Source organism: Pleurodeles waltl, chromosome 2_2 (assembly GCF_031143425.1).
Source record: "Pleurodeles waltl isolate 20211129_DDA chromosome 2_2, aPleWal1.hap1.20221129, whole genome shotgun sequence".
Taxonomy (NCBI): domain Eukaryota; kingdom Metazoa; phylum Chordata; class Amphibia; order Caudata; family Salamandridae; genus Pleurodeles; species Pleurodeles waltl.
In genome coordinates, this window is record NC_090439.1 from 527,675,769 (window position 1) to 527,695,044 (window position 19,276).

The 19,276-nt window shown below is 45.7% G+C and overlaps 1 protein-coding gene across 3 annotated transcripts in view; it reads right to left on the reverse strand.

Moving 5' to 3' along the window:
* Positions 1 to 19,276, reverse strand: part of SS18 (SS18 subunit of BAF chromatin remodeling complex) — a 246,059-nt gene that overhangs the window by 201,909 nt on the left and 24,874 nt on the right. For all 3 annotated transcript variants that reach the window (XM_069220049.1, XM_069220050.1, XM_069220051.1), the window contains exon 3: positions 5,722 to 5,806. In XM_069220049.1, the coding sequence (XP_069076150.1) occupies positions 5,722 to 5,806 (85 nt within the window). The remainder of the gene's footprint in view (positions 1 to 5,721; positions 5,807 to 19,276) is intronic.

Consider the following 19,276-nt stretch of genomic DNA (forward strand, 5'->3'; position numbering starts at 1 on the left):
CCGTAGGCACGAAAGGAGCGAGGAGCAGCTACGAGGCCAGGGGATAGAGCCGTAGTCCAGAAATCCTTAAAGCGCTCGAGTGCGGAGTCCGCCTTGTCTCTGAAGAGACAAATGCCATCAAAGGGCATGTCCATTAAGGATTGCTGGACATCCCCCGAAAAGCCAGACGTCTTTAATCAGGTGTGGCGTCTCAGTGCCACCGATCTGCCCACTGAGTCGGTCAGATCCAGTCCATAATGGATCACTAACTTGGTTATGTCTCTCCCATCTGTCATGGCTTGAGAGAGAACATTCCGGGGTTCTTCTGGAACTTTGGGGCAGCACTGGCACAACAGTATCCCAGAGAGCAAGGAAATAGCGGCCCAAAATGCATGCTGTGTTCATGGACCGCAGCGCTAGACTTGCAGAAGAAAACATCTTCTTCCCTAAGATGTCCAGTCTTTTTGATTCCATGTCCAGGGAGCAGTAGGAAATGCGCCAGAGGATGAAGAGGCCTGGATGACAAGTGTAAGGAAATGCCTCCTTAGCATGGTTACCCCCTGACTTTTTGCCTTTGCTGATGCTATGTTTTGAATTGAAAGTGTGCTGAGGCCTGCTAACCAGGCCCCAGCTCCAGTGTTCTTTCCCTAACCTGTACTTTTGTTTTCACAATTGGCACACCCTGGCATCCAGGTAAGTCCCTTGTAACTGGTACCCCTGGTACCTAGGGCCTTGATGCCAGGGAAGGTCTCTAAGGGCTGCAGAATATCTTATGCTACCCTGAGGACCCCTCACTCAGCACAGACACACTGCTTGCCAGCTTGTGTGTGCTGGTGAGGGCAAAACGAGTAAGTCGACATGGCACTCCCCTCAGGGTGCCATGCCAACCTCACACTGCCTATGCAGTATAGATAAGTCACCCCTCTAGCAGGCCTTACAGCCCTAAGGCAGGGTGCACTATACCATAGGTGAGGGCACCAGTGCATGAGCACTGTGCCTCTACAGTGTCTAAGCAAAACCTTAGACATTGTAAGTGCAGGGTAGCCATAAGAGTATATGGTCTGGGAGTCTGTCAAACACTGACTCCACAGCACCATAATGGCTACACTGAAAACTGGGAAGTTTGGTATCAAACTTCTCAGCACAATAAATGCACACTGATGCCAGTGTACAATTTATTGTAAAATACACCCCAGAGGGCACCTTAGAGGTGCCCCCTGAAACCTAAACCAACTACCCATGTAGGCGGACTGGTTTTAGCAGCCTACCACACTCGAGACATGTTGCTGGCCACATGGGGAGAGTGCCTTTGTCACTCTGTGGCTAGTAACAAAGCCTGCACTGGGTGGAGATGCTATCACCTCCCCCAGGCAGGAGCTGTAACACCTGGCGGTGAGCCTCAAAGGCTCACCCCCTTTGTTCCAGCACCACAGGGCACTCCAGCTAGTGGAGTTGCCCGCCCCCTCCGGCCACGGCCCCACTTTTGGCGGCAAGGCCGGAGGAAATGATAAGAATAACAAGGAGGAGTCACTGGCCAGTCAGGACAGCCCCTAAGGTGTCCTGAGCTGAGGTGACTAACTTTTAGAAATCCTCCATCTTGCAGATGGAGGATTCCCCCAATAGGGATAGGAATGTGACCCCCTCCCCTTGGGAGGAGGCACAAAGAGGGTGTACCCACCCTCAGGGATAGTAGCCATTGGCTACTAACCCAACAGACCTAAACACGCCCTTAAATTTAGTATTTAAGGGCTCCCCTGAACCTAGGAACTCAGATTCCTGCAACCTAAGAAGAAGAGGACTGCTGAGCTGAAAAACCCTGCAGAGAAGACGGAGACACCAACTGCCTTGGCCCCAGCTCTACCGGCCTGTCTCCCCCCTTCGGAAGAAAACTGCTCCAGCGACGCTTTCCCCAGGATCAGCGACCTCTGAATCCTCAGAGGACTGCCCTGCTCTAAAAGGACCAAGAAACTCCCGAGAACAGCGGCCCTGTTCAACAAAGACTGCAACTTTGTTTCCAGAGGAGCAACTTTAAAGACCCCTGCAATTCCCGCCAGAAGCGTGAGACTTGCAACACTGCACCCGGCGACCCCGACTCGACTGGTGAAGAAACAACGCTACAGGGAGGACCCCCAGGCGACTCCAAGACTGAGTAACCAAAGTTGTCCCCCCTGAGCCCCGACAGCGACGCCTGCAGAGGGAATCCCGAGGCTCCCCCTGACCGCGACTGCCTGACTCCCAGATCCCGACGCCTGGAAAAGACCCTGCACCCGCAGCCCCCAGGACCTGAAGGATCGGAACTCCAGTGCCGGAGTGACCCCCAGGAGGCCCTCTCCCTTGCCCAGGTGGTGGCTACCCCGAGGAGCCCCCCCCTTGCCTGCCTGCACCGCTGAAGAGACCCCTTGGTCTCCCATTGATTCCTATTACAAACCAGACGCTTGTTTGCACACTGCACCCGGCCGCCCCCGCGCTGCTGAGGGTGTACTTTCTGTGTGGACTTGTGGCCCCCCCGGTGCCCTACAAAACCCCCCTGGTCTGCCCTTCGAAGACGCAGGTACTTACCTGCTGGCAGACTGGAACCGGGGCACCCCCTTCTCCATTGAAGCCTATGTGCTTTGGGCACCACTTTGAACTCTGCACCTGACCGGCCCTGAGCTGCTGGTGTGGTGACTTTGGGGTTGCTCTGAACCCCCAACGGTGGGCTACCTTGGACCCCAATTTGAACCCCATAGGTGGTTTACTTACCTGCAAGAACTAACAATAACTTACCTCCCCTAGGAACTGTGAAAATTGCACTAAGTGTCCACTTTTAAAATAGCTATATGTGTTTTATGTAAAAAGTATATATGCTATTGTGATTATTCAAAGTTCCTAAAGTACTTACCTGCAATACCTTTCAAATGAGATATTACATGTAGAATTTGAACCTGTGGTTCTTAAAATAAACTAAGAAAATATATTTTTCTATACAAAAACCTATTGGCCTGGAATTGTCTCTGAGTGTGTGTTCCTCATTTATTGCCTGTGTGTATGTACAACAAATGCTTAACACTACTCCGTTGATAAGCCTACTGCTCGACCACACTACCACAAAATAGAGCATTAGTATAATCTCTTTTTGCCACTATCTTACCTCTAAGGGGAACCCTTGGACTCTGTGCATACTATTCCTTACTTTGAAATAGTGCATAAAGAGCCAACTTCCTACAACAAGGCTCTCAGGCGTAGGTTGAGGAAATTTGGGTCATTCGGCACAGGCCGATGGCGGCAGGCAATCGTCCTATTCACAGGAGAACCTGTACTGGGTTTGGACCAGGTCACCAATAGGACGTCTGTAAGTGCTTCATAAAAGAGAAAAAGGGGTTCTGAGTTGGAGGCCCCAGGCTGAAGCACTTCGGTCAGGAGGTTAGGCCTGACATCCACAGATGGAAGCTCGAGGTTCAAAACCTCAGCCCTCCTTTCTCACCACCATAGATTAAGACGCTTCTTCCTCCATAGCCACGGTACGGGGAGAGAACATGCTAGTATCAGAGGAGGTGTCCAGCCAATTGGCATCACTCAAATCCTGCACCCAGTCCAGTTCAGGCTGGTCTTCTAAAGGGTCAAGCGACCCCTCTACACTATCCCCATATCCATACTTATAGTAATAGGGTTCAGGATCAACCCTGGGCACAGAAGAGCCCATGGAAAACAGTATCAGTGACGTTGTTCTGGGTCCGGGCCATCGGGAATGAGTATAGGAGTGACGTAGATTGTGGGCCCAATCGGCACCAGGAGCGTCGACTTCTGGCCCCGGGAAAGGTCGCATTGGCACGACTGGCTTCAGGATGCATCCAGGAGCAGATCGTGAGGTGCCCTCCAGAGTCTGGACCGAAGTTGCTCACTTTGAACCGGAGGGGGCCCTCTCAGACTCCCCTGGGCCCGAAGGCGCCAGCGATGGGTCAGGCTGCCCAAATTTGAGGTGCATGGCCTCATTGAACTCCTTTAGTGGGCCAGGGGTAGCCACGGTTCCCGGAAATTTAGGGAGGCGTGGAGCAGACCCAGACAGGCTCCAGAGACAGAGGCCTAAAGCATTGACGCGCTTCCCCCGTCGTGCGAGTGACGGGGTGAAGTCAAAGAACGTTTCGCCTTCTTCTTACCCGAATGTCCAGCTCACTTGGACTAAGAAGAAAGGTGGTGACTCCGTGACCGGTCTCCTGACGACGAGGAGTCGAGTTTCGGGCTGCCATGAGCTTTAGGGACCTCTCTCTCAAAGCTTTCGGGTTCACGGCCCAACACTCTGAGGACAACTTTGGGTCGTGGTCGCAACCAAAACACCAGAGGCACACGAGGTGCAGATCAGTCACCGACATCATGCAGTGACCGGAGTCGCAAGGCTTGAATCCAGTCTTACGGGACATCCCTCGACGCATCAAAACTTGTCAAAAACAAATTTGACAAAATGTTGCAGTTAGTCAAATAATTACTGAGGTAGCTTTTCTCCAGATCTGCGTGCAGGCTGCGGTGGAAAAAAAAGAACTGATGTCATCGAGGTGGTGCCTCTATACGACTGCGATATCACGATGCCTGCGGAGTTGACTGACACCACCTAACGGCACGCAGGGGTATTGCTCAAAGAAAAAAAAACTCCAGATCCAGTCGGACTCCTTGGGAAATTCAAAGGTAAATAATCTGCAACTAGAAGTCTCTATCAGATATCACATTTGAGCATATGGGTCTTCAGAACATTATTGAAGCTAGCTTACTAACCAATGAAAATAGTGGGGCGCCTTCATGAAGCAAATACCAGTCCAACAAGCAAAGAATGCTGTGGTCATTCCATTAACTAAATATAACTTTAAACCTCTTGTAGTCCAGGTTGTAGACAATGTTTTCTACAACGAGGCATGGAGGCAGTGCATAAAGACATGAACAAAGGAGCTAGTTAAATTTGAAAGCATAAGTGATTTTTTTAAAGACAAAATGAAGTTGCTCCACCTTACATTTGTAAAAAAAAATATATATATATATATATATCAAAAGAACTCTATATCCATGAAGGAATAAAACTCCCATCTTGTGATGAGACAGCAGTAACTGAAAAAGTAATATCCCTTGTTGGCATGGACTCTGAAGTTTATCGACATGGCCAAAACAATTTCTAAGAATCACTAGCCATGAAGTTCCCTCAGTTGCAAATAACTACAGAAAAACAGTGAAGTATCCTCTAGATGTTTCCCTGGGAAAAGAGGTCTCACATAACTCCAGTCACAGCTTAACGTCACTGGCAACAATCATCCTTCAATTTTCGTATCTAAAAGGCAGCATGAAACAAAAGCTCATTATTATTATAAAAAATTCTGCCATTCTTAATCCTGAGAGCACAATAAGTAAAGTGAATCAAGTGAATTCTGAAAACCCACATGCTTTTCCTAACCACCTGCTAGATGTCAAACTATTTACGGTTCCAATCTCCGGTAACAGACTCCCAAGTCCGGTAAATAGATAAAGCCTCTTAACGGATGGGTACATTGGCAGACTTAGCAGGAATTAGATGTGCTTAAACTAGGAAGGGCCTACCAAATTAAAGCCATGTCGTCTTGAACATACTTGAGAAGGCATACTGAGTGGTAAAACAATTGTGAAATGGCTAAGGAGGTGAAGAGATTACTCAAATAAAGCAGTCATCAAAGCTTTAAACTGAATCTATAGCCACAAAAGCCTACTACTCCCCTATGCTTTAGGATTACTTTTAAATATACTTACAGCAGGCAAAAGAGACTGCATATTTTGATTGGAGTCTGCTATTGTGGCTAGATAAACTAGATTTGTATGCAACATCTGTTGATACCTGGTAAAGAAAAAAAAAAAATATGAGTAAATATCAAAAACAAAGACTAAAGAAATGACCATCCTTACATTTCATCAACTCTGCAATGTAAACCTAAAATGGATTAATCCTTACAAGACAAAATAAAATCTTCATTTTAATAGCAAGTATAATCCTACTGCCAAAAACACCAAGCATTATTATGGTTATTTAAATCGACAAGAGTTGCTAATTTGTGATACACAACCATGCATTTCAAAGGTGTTCGATTACGGAAAATTAATCTGAAGACAAAATGGCAGGCTACTTACCTGCAATACTTAAAATCACTATATGATTTTGTAGTGAAATAAAGTTGCACTTTGATCTCATTGCAGGCCGCAGTGCAGTGAAAAACAATTGCTTGCATCTAAGAAATTATATAGTGAAGAAAATACAGCGAGTGGAAACAGGTATGGATGGAGGCCAAAACTAAATGCAACACAGCTTGTCCATATAGTCTAGTCTCTTAGGGGAGTGCCTTGTAGAGATTTGTTTTGTCTAAGCAGGAAGGATTCCTGCTAATTTACTTTTGAACATCATTGGAATAACTAGACCGGTACACATATTAACAATGGTTAAGAGTTGTGAAACTGCTTAGAGCATGAATAGGTTAAGTCAGAAAGGGATTCCAGTTTCCTGGATCAAAACACCCATTAATGTGGTCAGTTTGCTAAACAAACTCATTAGTGACCAAGCACAGGCTGGAATTTAGGACTTGTATGTGTTCAGGCCACCCTTCCCCCCCAAGCCTCAGACCAGGGCTTAATATCAATGCTCTAGTTACCAGAAAATTAAGGCTACTGTTTCTAGGACTCATTTTGCTAATCTTCAAACTTGACACCAGCACACTCTGCTAAATGACAGGTAGGTTGTTTGTCAAAAACTAAGAAATATCGAAACCTCCCGAATGTACCTCACCAAAACCCTCTCATGCTAATCCCCTTCTAGAATCTACTGCTCCGCCAACCAAAATGTACTTACTACTCTAAAACTCTCGGGCCACACACAGATTCAGCCCTTCAGCTTCCCAAAGTGCCAACACTGGAATCTGCAACAACCAACAATGACAACCACGGGAGGTTAATTTGAGAGCTTTCTCACAAACATCTGAGCACTCACACACGTGTGTCCTTTACAGGTGCCCTGAATCCCTCAATCTTGAGGCTATTTAAGAGAAGGTCATCCCCTTCTCACATATAGCCTTGTCTATTGCACATATATTGTGAATAACCAGGACATGAACTTTCCCCTTCATAGGCACAGAAGACAGGCTGCTCTGCTGATTTTCCAAGGAGGGGCTGTGTAAAGGCTGACCTACTCTACATAGTGCTTTTTCTCACCAGAGAGAAAAGTAGAGCTGTACACTGCCCCCAGGGTACTGCCCTCTCCTGTGTTGCATACATTTAAAAATGTTTTTTAAGAAGCTCCAGACAAACTCAGTCCTGGGGACTTATTTAAAAAAAAAAAAAAAAGAAAAAAAAAAAATTCACCAGCCTTCTCAGCCCACAAGAATCGAGTCAGTTTGAGCCATTAAGATCACTCCGGCCCAGCAGAAGTTTACTATCTCCCCCACATGTATGGACAATAAGGAATTGGCTTTACAGCATCTGTAGCCCTTTTATCTTAAAGACACCATGTCGCTACAGAAGTAAAGCAGAACAATTTAAGCATGAGCACCCACATATGGGGTGCAGTATTCTTCAAAAGAAAGATTGGGAATTACAACAGTGCATTAACCCTTTCATTGCCAGGCCTTTTCCCCCTCCTGTGCCAGGCCTTTTTTTGCCTATTTGGAATATTTCTCGCTTAAGCCCTCATAACTTTGTCCACATAAGCTACCCACGCCAAATTTGTGTCCTTTTTTTCCAGCATCCTAGGGATTCTAGAGGTACCCAGACTTTGTGGGTTCCCGTGAAGGAGGCCAAGAACTTAGCCAAAATACAGTGAAATTTTTGTTTAAAAAAAAAAAATGGGAAAAAAGGGCTGCAGAAGGCGGCTTGTGTTTTTTCCACTGAAAATAGCATCAACAAAAGGGTTTGCAGTGCTAAAATCACCAGCTACGCAGTTTTCAGGAACAGGCAGACTTGAATCAGAAAACCCAATTTTTCAACACAATTTTGGCATTTTACTGGGACATACCCCATTTTTACGATTTTTTGTGCTTTCAGCCTCCTTCCAGTCAGTGACAGAAATGGGTGTGAAACCAATGCTGGATCCCAGAAAGTTAAACATTTCTGAAAAGTAGACAAAATTCTGAATTCAGCAATGGGTAATTTGTGTACATCCTACAAGGGTTTCCTGCCGAAAATAACAAATAAAATAATATTGAAATTGAGGTTAAAAAACAGCAATTTTTCTCTACGTTTTACTCTAACTTTTTCCTGCAATGTCAGATTTTTTAAAGCAATATACTGTTACGTCCGCTGGGGGATATATAGGACTTGTAGGTTCATCAAGAACCCTAGGCACCCAGAGCCAATAAATGAGATGCACCTTACAGTGGGTTTTCATTCTAATCCAGGTATACAGCAATTCATTTGCTGAAATATAGAGAGTCAAAAATAGGTATCAAGAAAACCTTTGTATTCCAAAATGGGCACAAGATAAGGTGTTGAGGAGCAGTGGTTATTTGCACATCTCTGAATTCTGGGGTGCCCATACTAGCATGTAAATTACAGGGCATTTCTCAAATAGACGTCTTTTTTTACACACTGTCTTATATTTGGAAGGAGAAAATGTAGAGAAAGACAAGGGGCAATAACACTTGTTTTGCTAATCTATGTTCCCCCAAGTCTCCCGCTAAAAATGGTACCTCACTTGTGTGGGTAGGCTTAATGCCCACAACAGGAAATGCCCCAAAACACAAAGTGGACACATCACATTTTCTCAAACAAAACAGAGGTGTTGTTTGCAAAGTGCCTACTTGTGGATTTTGGCCTCTAGCTCAGCCGGCACATAGGGAAACCTACCAAACCTGTGCATTTTTTAAAACTAGAGACCTAGGGGAATCCAGGACGGGGTGACTTGTGGGGCTCTCTCACCAGGTTCTGTTACCCAGAATCCTTTGCAAACCTCAAAATGCGGCTAAAATCTTTTCCTCACATTTCGGTGACAGGACATTTGTGGCTCCTCTTAGATTCCAGAACTTTCTACCACCCTACGCTCCCCTCAGTTTCCCGGTAAAAATGATACCTCACTTGGGTAGGTGGGCCAAGTGTTTGTGACAGGGAAGAGCCAAAAACACGTCAAAATTGAGGGGGGAACCAAAGTGGGTCCAAAAGGGCAGTTTGGAAAAAAAAAAATTTAGGCTGACAAGTGCAGCAGAAATTTTATCGGTATAGATGAGACAATGCTGGGTGGTAGGAATTATGGGGATTACTGCAGATTCCGGAAGGTTCCATCACAAAAATGTGAAGGTCAAACTGAACTGAATACAGTAGTGCTCACAATATTACTACTAAGCGCCATAATATCCCTTGTGTTGTCCTCCATGTTCCCCTTTTATCGATCTTCCTTTACCACAGGAGGAAGTGGACTGTGTGCATGAACGCAACCAAGAATTTATACTTGCAGTGTGCTGTCGCATCTGCTTTCCTGTCCCAGGACAGGGAAGTGCCTAAGACCAGAGCTAACGTGCGAGCATAGATCAAGCTTCCTTTTCATCTAGGAACTTGGATCAAACTAGTGGTTGTTACCTCATAGTTATTTTACAGTGTAGCATTATCCAGGTTTTCTCCCTTTGTTTCAACCACCCGCTAATCCTTGTTCAAACCACAAGTCTAACTTCTTAGCAGCATTCACAAAGATGCTTATACTCCGAGAAAAAGCCTTTATGAGATAAACAAAGAACATCAGAAAATGGTACCTAAACTGTTTCCTACCTTGCTCAATATGGCATTACAAGTCGATCATTGACTCTCAGACAAAGTGTGAAAAGGATAGGAAGTGGGATGGGGTAAGGGGCATCAGGGGTGGGTTGAGCCCCCCCCCCCCTTTTCCCCTAGGTCAGTGTTCTTATAAATTACCTATACCACAGGTCACCCATTCATTCTAGCAGAAAGTACAAGAACAAGTGTGCACTCAGCTGGGCATTCTGTTGACAGGTGAATCCATGACAAAGGGAACACCTTAATTTAAAAAGGGTGAAAACGTCTTATCCGTCTGTCAAAGTAGACCCATCATCTCCTGCGAAATGAGACCCCTTCTTCGGTGAGGAAGGTCTGGGCTGGAAACAGTTTCCTCATGTGGAAACTCCTGTGGCACGAGGCACTAATGCCACTAACCGTCCTTTTTTATTAATACACTGTTATCACCATGAAAGACATCTGAACAAAACCAATTCTATTCTTACTAGAGCACGGATATCACCATGGAACAAAGCTTGTTCTAGCGTTATTGATTTGAAATGTTTTCTGAAAAGAGCAGTGAAACACTTGTCCTTTGAACAAAATCTTCTAGCGTTTATGAGCTGAAAAATGTTTATTTAGCAGGGGAGCTCCTACAAGAGAGAAGAGAGCCAACTGTGCTTAGCATTTGCGATAAGAAAGCCTGTCGAAACTTATTATCGGAGGCTTGGATTTAGTAATGCCAGACAGACCTGAAACTATGCAGCGAATTGCGCTATTTTATACTGTGCAATACTAAATCAAACAATATCTCACTTTCTCTGCCTCTGCCTGGCTCTAGGCAACAACTGGAGAGCTTGTTACCCTCAGAGCGCAGGTATGGGACGCCCATTGGGGCCTGACATTGTGTGGAGAAATTGCCATTTTATAAAATGCATCTCATCAATGTCCACAGGAGCTATCCAAGTCAAATTGATTTGGTTGGATGTCATAACGATGACAATTGGAACAGATAAAATACAATTGGGGTGAATAACAATAGAAACTGTGGCGCTCATATAGATGGAGATTCTAGAGTACAAAATACCAGATATATTTATGTATTATTTGTGTACACAATGTAGAATTACTGTAGAATGACATCTGTGGATTCAGAGGGATGTATACTTCACTAATATGGAAATCTTGAATATTAGGATAATGGGTACATGTCATTAAACTAGACTCCAATAGGTGATTAGTAGATGCTGGAATGTGTTATAACTACCCCAACAAAGGAAACATTACTATCATCATTAAAACTCTCAGATGTAATTACAATTTAACACACACCTGAATCCTCAGTAATTTGAGGTTAAAAAGGAAAACATGTACTTTTGTCTATATGCCCTATAAAATGTGCCACACTCCAAGGTGGCGTGCATATATGTATGGTTGAGTATGTCCTTTAGTGTTGCTTGTGAAGCACCCACCTTTTAAAGAATGCGAAGGAACAAATTAGCGTTATTGGCAGCACTGAAGCACCAATAGTTTTCTTTCTGATGTGTTTGAGAAGCAGGCTGGTCAAGTACGTCCTGCGCAGAGATCATTTCTGTGTCACTGAAACAGCACAAGAGGCGCTAGTTCGCTTCAGACATATTACACGGAAACCTGGTTAATCATTAGATAGCTCAGCCAGACTGCCTTTCAGGGACTTCCTAGGTTTTGGTGCCAAAGAAAACTACCTATTTGTGCATCTCTATTTACTACTCAGGGTTATGCATTATTACAGTTAAGAAACCGATATGCTTTGATCCTGATAATCACAACAGTGCATTTACAATGGGGTTATCTGTTCTCCATTAAGGAGGGCCACAAAGGAGGCAGTTAGAACACACACTGGGTATCTTCAGTAAAAGGAGACTGCCTTTGAGCAATGTAATGCCCAGATGGGTTTCCAGAGACTTACCGGTTACATTTTGTCTGATATATTGAACAAGTTAGTTGTCTTGACTCTTTAACCGAACGAAAAAACATACTATTGCGATGTCACACAAATATATTCTCTGGCGTCCTTAGCTTTCAGTAAAACTAAAACATAGGAGTTTAAAAAAGTGGATATGGCATACCTGGATTTTTAGGCAGATATCCTCAGGTTTGCTCTGGTGTATTTTGCAACCATCAATTCAGATAAGGAGGTGGCCTGGGTGGGTTTTTCCATGCATGAAAGAGGCATAATAAATCAAAAGTAACTGGACCTAATTTGTCTCCTTTTTAATAAATCATTTTGAAGCCCAAGGGGATGAGGTAATTAAAAAGGACTATCAGACCAGGTTTTAGGATACCTTAGTACAGAACAATCTCAGCAGTAAGGCTGCAATGTCAATAGTACATTTCACAACCATGGGTGGGTACTTACAAACCCTAGACAGACATCTTATTTAGGCTCACTCATATGCTTCTTTTCTGCTAAAGATAATGACTGGGCAGAGCTGGGTTATTTCGACAAAAGGCCTAAGGTTTTGGTAAGTCCAACTTTGATGTGTGATACAGGAAGAATTGCAGGGATGCTATTAAGTGTGTTGGCATAAGGCTCACTATGTAGTGACCAGTTTGTCTAGGGTTTTTGTCAGAGGACATAGGTGCAGTCTGGGTGAGCTGGAGGGGGGTGATGGGTGAATTTGTTTTGAGACAATGAGACTCTTTATATTTGGGTTACTGATCGAGTTTATGATTGGGACAAGGATGGAGTCCTGTGGCACTGTGTAGGTGGGAAGCTGTGGAATTATATGCAATTGGATGACAGCTGTCTGCCTTTGACAAGTTTAGAGAGCTTGAGGACTTATTGGAGTAGGTCTTGTGTTTATTTAAGATGATGCTTAAGATATACCTTCAAGTTGCTTTGTGTCGCACCCAAAGCAATACATGGAACAAGACCACCTTTTATCAGGAATAAAAACCACCAAACACATTCAACAAAGGAAGCTGCGCTCACGATTGGCACCTTGCCTTAAAACCCCACCATAAAATGAAAAGATAATAAGTACCACATCTTTCTCTCTTTGAGCAACCAAACTATGGATTTCATTACCCCCAAATATAAGATCCACGGATAACTACCTTATCTTCAGAAGACTACCCAAGAGTTGGCTCTTTCCTACTTAACCACCATACTCAAACAGCAATGTACTGCACATCCCGGTGTGTGTATACATTTATAATTGATTCCATGTATATTTCTAGATATGTGTATTACTTTGTACAAATGTATAACAATTTTTTTTTCTTAAGATATATACATACTCTTTAGGCCTGCTTAACAAATGTATACATTACTTACAGTTAAATATAAATATTTAAATTATTCTATGCTTAACACGTTCATAGGTAATTGCATATTTTCTATAGAAGTTGTTTGATTAGCTGTTTATTGGTCTGTTTTATTCATCTATCACCATAAGTAAATATCTTAACTATTTATCTACTACCATTTCACTATTGAAATATTGAGTATAAGAAATAATGTTATAAAAAGTACACAAATAACCTTCAAACACTGCAATACTTGGAAGTCTGCTTATACAATACAACTTTAAATCTCAATATATCATCATATATATATATATATATATATATATATATATTCCCTTTCTATGTATTCATTAATATATTTACTACTTTAGTCCTACTGTATAAGAGAAAAGAGATTTTTTTTTTTTTAACTCTCCAGTGCACTGCTCTGTCTCACCCTATACCTCTCTCAATCTATCCTCCAGCCCCACTCTTGAACTCATCCCAAACCACATTCTACTATGATCTCCAAAATAAACCTTCCTAGACTCTTCCCCCCTTTGACTCATCCCAAACCTCATCTTAATACTATGATCTCCCTATTAACACTTTCTGGATTATTCCCTCTATCCCTCCATTATTCTATTGACTCCAACTACCAGACTCACATGTCCACCCCCTCAAATTAACTCATATTTCCCTATACTAATCCACCACTAATCCTTTTGGGTTCCGGAGTAGAGTGTTACTTGCGAAAAGCACTTTGATGCGTCATCATGGGTAGTAAGTGCTATATAAATACAAATAAGGTGATGCTTTAATCACTGTGTACCAATGAACTATATGTTGCTACAAAACAAGAATTGCTTTGTCTGCAGTGATCATAGGATGCTTGTGTTTGTAGAAGCGGTGCTGGGTCTATGTTAATTGTTTGCAGACTAGGAGGTTCTGTAAATTATAGGTAACCAAATAGTTGAAGGATTTTTCAAAATATCCAAAACACTTGTCATTAGCCTGACCGTAACAGGTCTGCTTCTGCAGCGTAGACTGGCCATTTTTTGTGCATGGGACCTAGGTTATTTTGCTCAATCAACAGACTCCTGACATTTCTTGCTGATGGAGATGGTGAATTTAGATCGGAATATCAACCAGCCTGCTGATTTGTGTGTAAAAGAATAGGCACCAAGCATTCCAGATTCCAAACAATGCTTATAGGAAGGTCTGGTATGAGGATCTCCACATTTTCTTTAAGCATTGCAACATTTAATGTGTTTTCCATTTTTGGAGATGCTGGAGCCAACAATTACTGTCAAACTCTTTGGGCTCTAAGCCTGGGTGTGGCTTACAGAGATCAATCTCAAATGATCGTCCTGACTATCTGATAGCAATAAAAGGATGTGCTTCCCCCACCGCCCAAGAGCATTCCAGAGCCACTGAAAACAGTCCACAGATCCACAAGTTAGTCAAGTGACAGCTGAAGGCTCTGCAACCGCTCAGAGTCCTTGCAGAGGACACCAGTCATTTGTGTATATCAGTCACATACATAAAATCAATACACTCAAGTTGCCAAAGGCACTGAACCTGGACAGAGGAAACTACTATTGGTTCTCAAGTATAGAATGAAGCCCCTCCTTTTGACATAGGTAATTTTTTTAAATCAGTTTTACATGCTAATTAAGGCCTTCCTGAGCAGAGAGAATTTTTCACAGGGAACAAAAGAGGTCAACTAAACCTAAAGGGTCCTAATCCCTCAGACAGCACAGGCAGGGACAACAAATAATAGCCAGACAAGAATCCTAGTCATGATTCTTTCATAATGAAGGCCAAGAGAAACTGCAAGTAAAAACAAGCATTTGCAATGCAATGGGTCTCATGTTTGCTCGAGGTAGAGCTATTAGCATTGTAAATTCTTAACTGGACTTTTCTTGCCACACAAACTGAAAATAAAAAGTAAGGCAGCTGACATAAGCGAGCAGATTCAAAGCGCTGCCGTGAGTGCAAAGAGAGACAAAAGGAAAAAAGTTTGTTCGCAGTCAAAGTTATCAACTTAAGTGCAATTAGCATGTAACAGGGTCGATGGACAAGATGGTAACAAAACCACCCTAAGGAGGGACAAACGTAAAGCAGTTACCAACTAAAACAAAGGATTTTTTAAAGCAAACCCATGAACGAATGATAGTGATGGGCGTGCGGTGGGCATGGTTAAAAGCTCAGATACATTTCAACTTGTCGTAAAAAACAGAGCTTGCCCACTGCTATGCTCGACCTAATGATCTAGAAACAAAGAGCACAAAACCTCCCCTCCATCTGCCTACCCCAAGCCACGGCAAGGAGACCAGAAGGGCATACCTGTGTTTGACCCAAATTATCTAAAACCTCTGAGATGTTCACAGTGGTTGCTATTCTAATAGTGGTGAGCTTTGTTAAAGCCAGGGTTGAGGAACTTGTTGACCGCAAAATAATGTTTCTACAGTATACTTGGGCTGACATCCAGAAAGCATAAGTGGTTCAGATAATCCAGATGGTCTGCTGGATGTAGGAAAGTACCCGGGGCTTGGCCAAGATGGCGACCAGTGCAGCACCGTAAATCGGAGCTCTGCGGCCAGCCAAATAAATATCCTGTCCCCAGGCGATCACAGTCTTTCTCTGGCCTATTGCTGTGGGTCCTGCCTCCCCTCAACCGCTTTTGAGTGTACTGGGCCGCTGTGGGGAGCGATACAGTGCGCGGGCGGTGCCTTGCCTGCGGCGCTGGGTGGGTCCGGCCGAGGAGGCCTGCGACGAGGGAGCGCGACGGCTGCAGTGTTTCCCCGGGGGTCGCCACCTGGACTGGAGCAGCGGGCCCTCCTGGAAGGGGACTGTGTGGCAGAGGAACAGGCGAGCGGAAAACAGATTGGCGTTGAGGGCGGACGGCGAGGCTTGAGGTGCTGCACCAGTGTTGGCCCGGGCCTGGGCAGTGCGCCTCGGCGGCATTGTTCGTGCCACGCCCGGCGTCACTAGAGACCAGCTGGACGCTGCAGACTCGGTGGCCCACCCCAGGCTGCAAAGAGGGCCGCCGGCTGATTCAAGCTTATCGGGGAAACCACTGTGTTGGCCTCACCATCGACTTCATGGCTGGTGGACCAGCATGATTGCCCCGACCGTGGAGTGAGAAGCTGCAGAGTCCAGGGGGCCCGGCCCAATACCGGGCACTGTGCATTGACTGAGCCTAGGTGGATAACTGTGCGGGACCCTAGACCCATGCCAGCAAGGGGGGGGGAGGAGGGGTTGAGACCAGGGGAGTCGCCCTCGCCTCTCCTCGCGCTGGAGGTTGCACTGCCATCCCTTCAGTGGTGCTGCATCGCACTGGCTGTACACTGCAATCTGACATTGGCATAGCTTAAAGGATACGTGATATTGGCACCCACTACCCTTGGAGACCTGTAGACTACACTGGGAGACCTGCGGCAACGGCTTCCTCACCTGAGCCCTGTGGGGTTGTCCCCTCCAGCGGAGAGTCAGGCCCTCCTGTCTAGGTGCAGCCCCCTTTGGGGTTGGTTACCACCACTTGCCCTGCAGACACTTCTTACGGCGCACCAGCTGACGCACCAGCTGGCGTGCCACTTAAGGGGCGCCCTCTTGGGAGTGCCCCAACAATAGGAGCCTGAATGGGCAAACCACAAACTTCCAAGATGACAGCGGCGACAGAGGCCACGCCGGATACTCTGCCTGCAGTTTTGGACGTGACCTGCAATAGATGGACGCCCCACTCCACACTCATACCTCCCAATTTGAAAAGGTACTACAAGCTATGTTAGACACTAAAACCTCCCTTGAAGCGAAGACTGATGCAGTGACATTGGATATTAATTTATTATGTGCGGATCATCACACACTTTCTGAGAGAGTTGCTGAAACAGAGAGGCGCGGCTGAGATGTGCCCCACAATGAAGGATCTACAGGAGCACATTAAACTGACTACGGAAGTGACAACGTTGCAACGTAGAGCAGAGAATGCTGAAGGGTGGTCGTGACACAACAACAATGCAAAATTGTTGTGAGAGCAATGGCTTGCCGACACGGTCCTGCGAGAAAGTACAGAAATTCATCTTGGCGGATCGGGCACACAGGCTCAACTACCACGACGGGGGATCTGGTGCTCCAGCTCTTTCGTATGGACGGCAGAAATTCGAGGATGCAATCATCACTGCATATCTAGACTTCACTGCTGAAGTACATAAGAAACATAGTTCCTATTATCTGGTGAAGCAAAGCCTCCGGGAACACAACCTCAAGTATGCCCTGTTTCCTGCAAAGCTGCGTGTACAAGATGGCTACAAAACTCACATCTTCTTGTCGCCGGAGGACGCCTGGACCTGGCTCCATGCCAAGGGCTTGGCCCAGTCTACGGGCCCGGAAGGACAGTGGTCGACTCCAAAGGGGAAGCGTAACCGTTGCACAGGAATGAAGTCCAAGCCCACACCAGCTCAGGCGGTTGAGGAACAATCCTGTGCACTGCTCGAGGCTATGCAGTTTGCGGCCTATCTGTACTCTGCGGGAGTCGTAGGACTCTGACCCTGAGTAGGGAGAACGCACGGACTCGGAAGACTCTCCTCACGGGTCCCTGCTCACTCCCCAGTCGGCAGATGATATCGGAGACAGACTCCCTTTGACGGAGGGGCCCACGCTTCCTTTGATCCCATTGCTCAATCCCTGGAGAGTAAAACACTATGCCACATGGGCCCTAAGGGGAGCAATGTCAAGACTTTACGTAGGACTCCTGGTTCCCCTACGGTCTGGTGAGGTTGTGGGATCCAGTTCAACATCCGGATGGCCGGGCAATCAGGTCCTCTCACTTGGCTCTCACCCCGAGCCTTATTCCGTATGGACCAGTTGTTCCCCATGCCTGATCTCAGGCTCTGTTTTTTTTGGCTTTGTGTTGTTCGTGAAGCATGGTTTTGGTCTTTTGTTAGACCCAAATTTTGTTTTTCTTTTGATTGTTTTATTATTGCCACTACTCAATATTAGAGAGATGGGAGCCGGGAGTGATAACAGACTCAAGCGCAGTAATATACTACCAGGGGGAGCACAGGCGGGCCCCACTAGTATAAGTACGGGATGGGCTCCTGAGGCTCTAGTGCAGAATCGGATTCTTGTACAGAAATGGCTACACAGACATGCTCATAAGCCACACTTTAATGTGATCACATGGAATGTAAGGGGCATGGCCACACCACACAAGAGACATCGTATTCACACATATTTGAAGCGCCACCTAGTGCATATAGCCATGCTTCAGGAAACACATTTATCGCAGACCTCTCTTGGGAGGCTGCGCTCTAGCTGGAAGGGTCAAATCTTTGGTACCATTTCCTCATCATTCACCTGCGGTGTGGCGATATGGATTGCGCCTGGAGTGCCCTATGAAGCTGACCGCACACAAGTGGATCCCAATGGTCGGTATGTTGTAACCGAGGGCTCTCTCAATGGGGCACCATTGTCCCTGGTAGGGCTACATGCACCCAATATTAACCAAGGATGTTTCTTGGATACAACGACCACTGGTCTGCTCCGAGACGCTGCTTTGGGGGCGGGCGGGGGGGCTACTTTTTGCAAAATAATAATACAACATCACACCGAGCAAATGAATGGGATGCTCATAAAGTAGTGGTGCACATCCATTGCATGGCTGCCTCTGTGGGTGTCCATCGGGTATTGCTCTAGGAGTTGGCCACATTAGGATCCAAAATGCTTATAGCGGAGGTCGCTGTGGCCAAGGGTGAGCTGCGCCCAGAGGAGCTTCGCTCCTTGCGGCTCAACCATAAAAAGACCGACACCAGACTGGGCAAATAGTAATACAGACACTACATGACGAGAAGGTACACGGAGGGCGACAGATCGGGCCGCTTACTGGCTTGGTTGGTCCGGGACACCCTGCAGTGCTCGCCCATTGGAGCAATTAGGCTAGAATCAGGCGTAATAGTTAACACTCAGGTGGCTATCAATGAGGCTTTCTATTCATACTACCAAATGTTGTACGCGGCTGCCCCCGTCCCCCCAACTTGAGCGTGCATCCACTTTCCTAGCTACCCCTTCCTATCTAGCCGTTTTAGCCGGAGCAGTCTGCTGCGCTGGATGGTCCCATTTGTGCAGAGGAGATATGTGCTGCAATATCCCAAATGGCAAGCAATAAGGCTCCTAGCACGGACAGGTTACCAACCAAATATTACGCGATACAGGTGAACCCTCTTGCAGCCCATGTTCACCATCTTCAATGAAGCGCACGAAAGAGGGCAGATACCAGGATCTCTACGCGTGGCCCTCATAGCAGTGCTTCCATAGGTCGGCAGGGATCCTT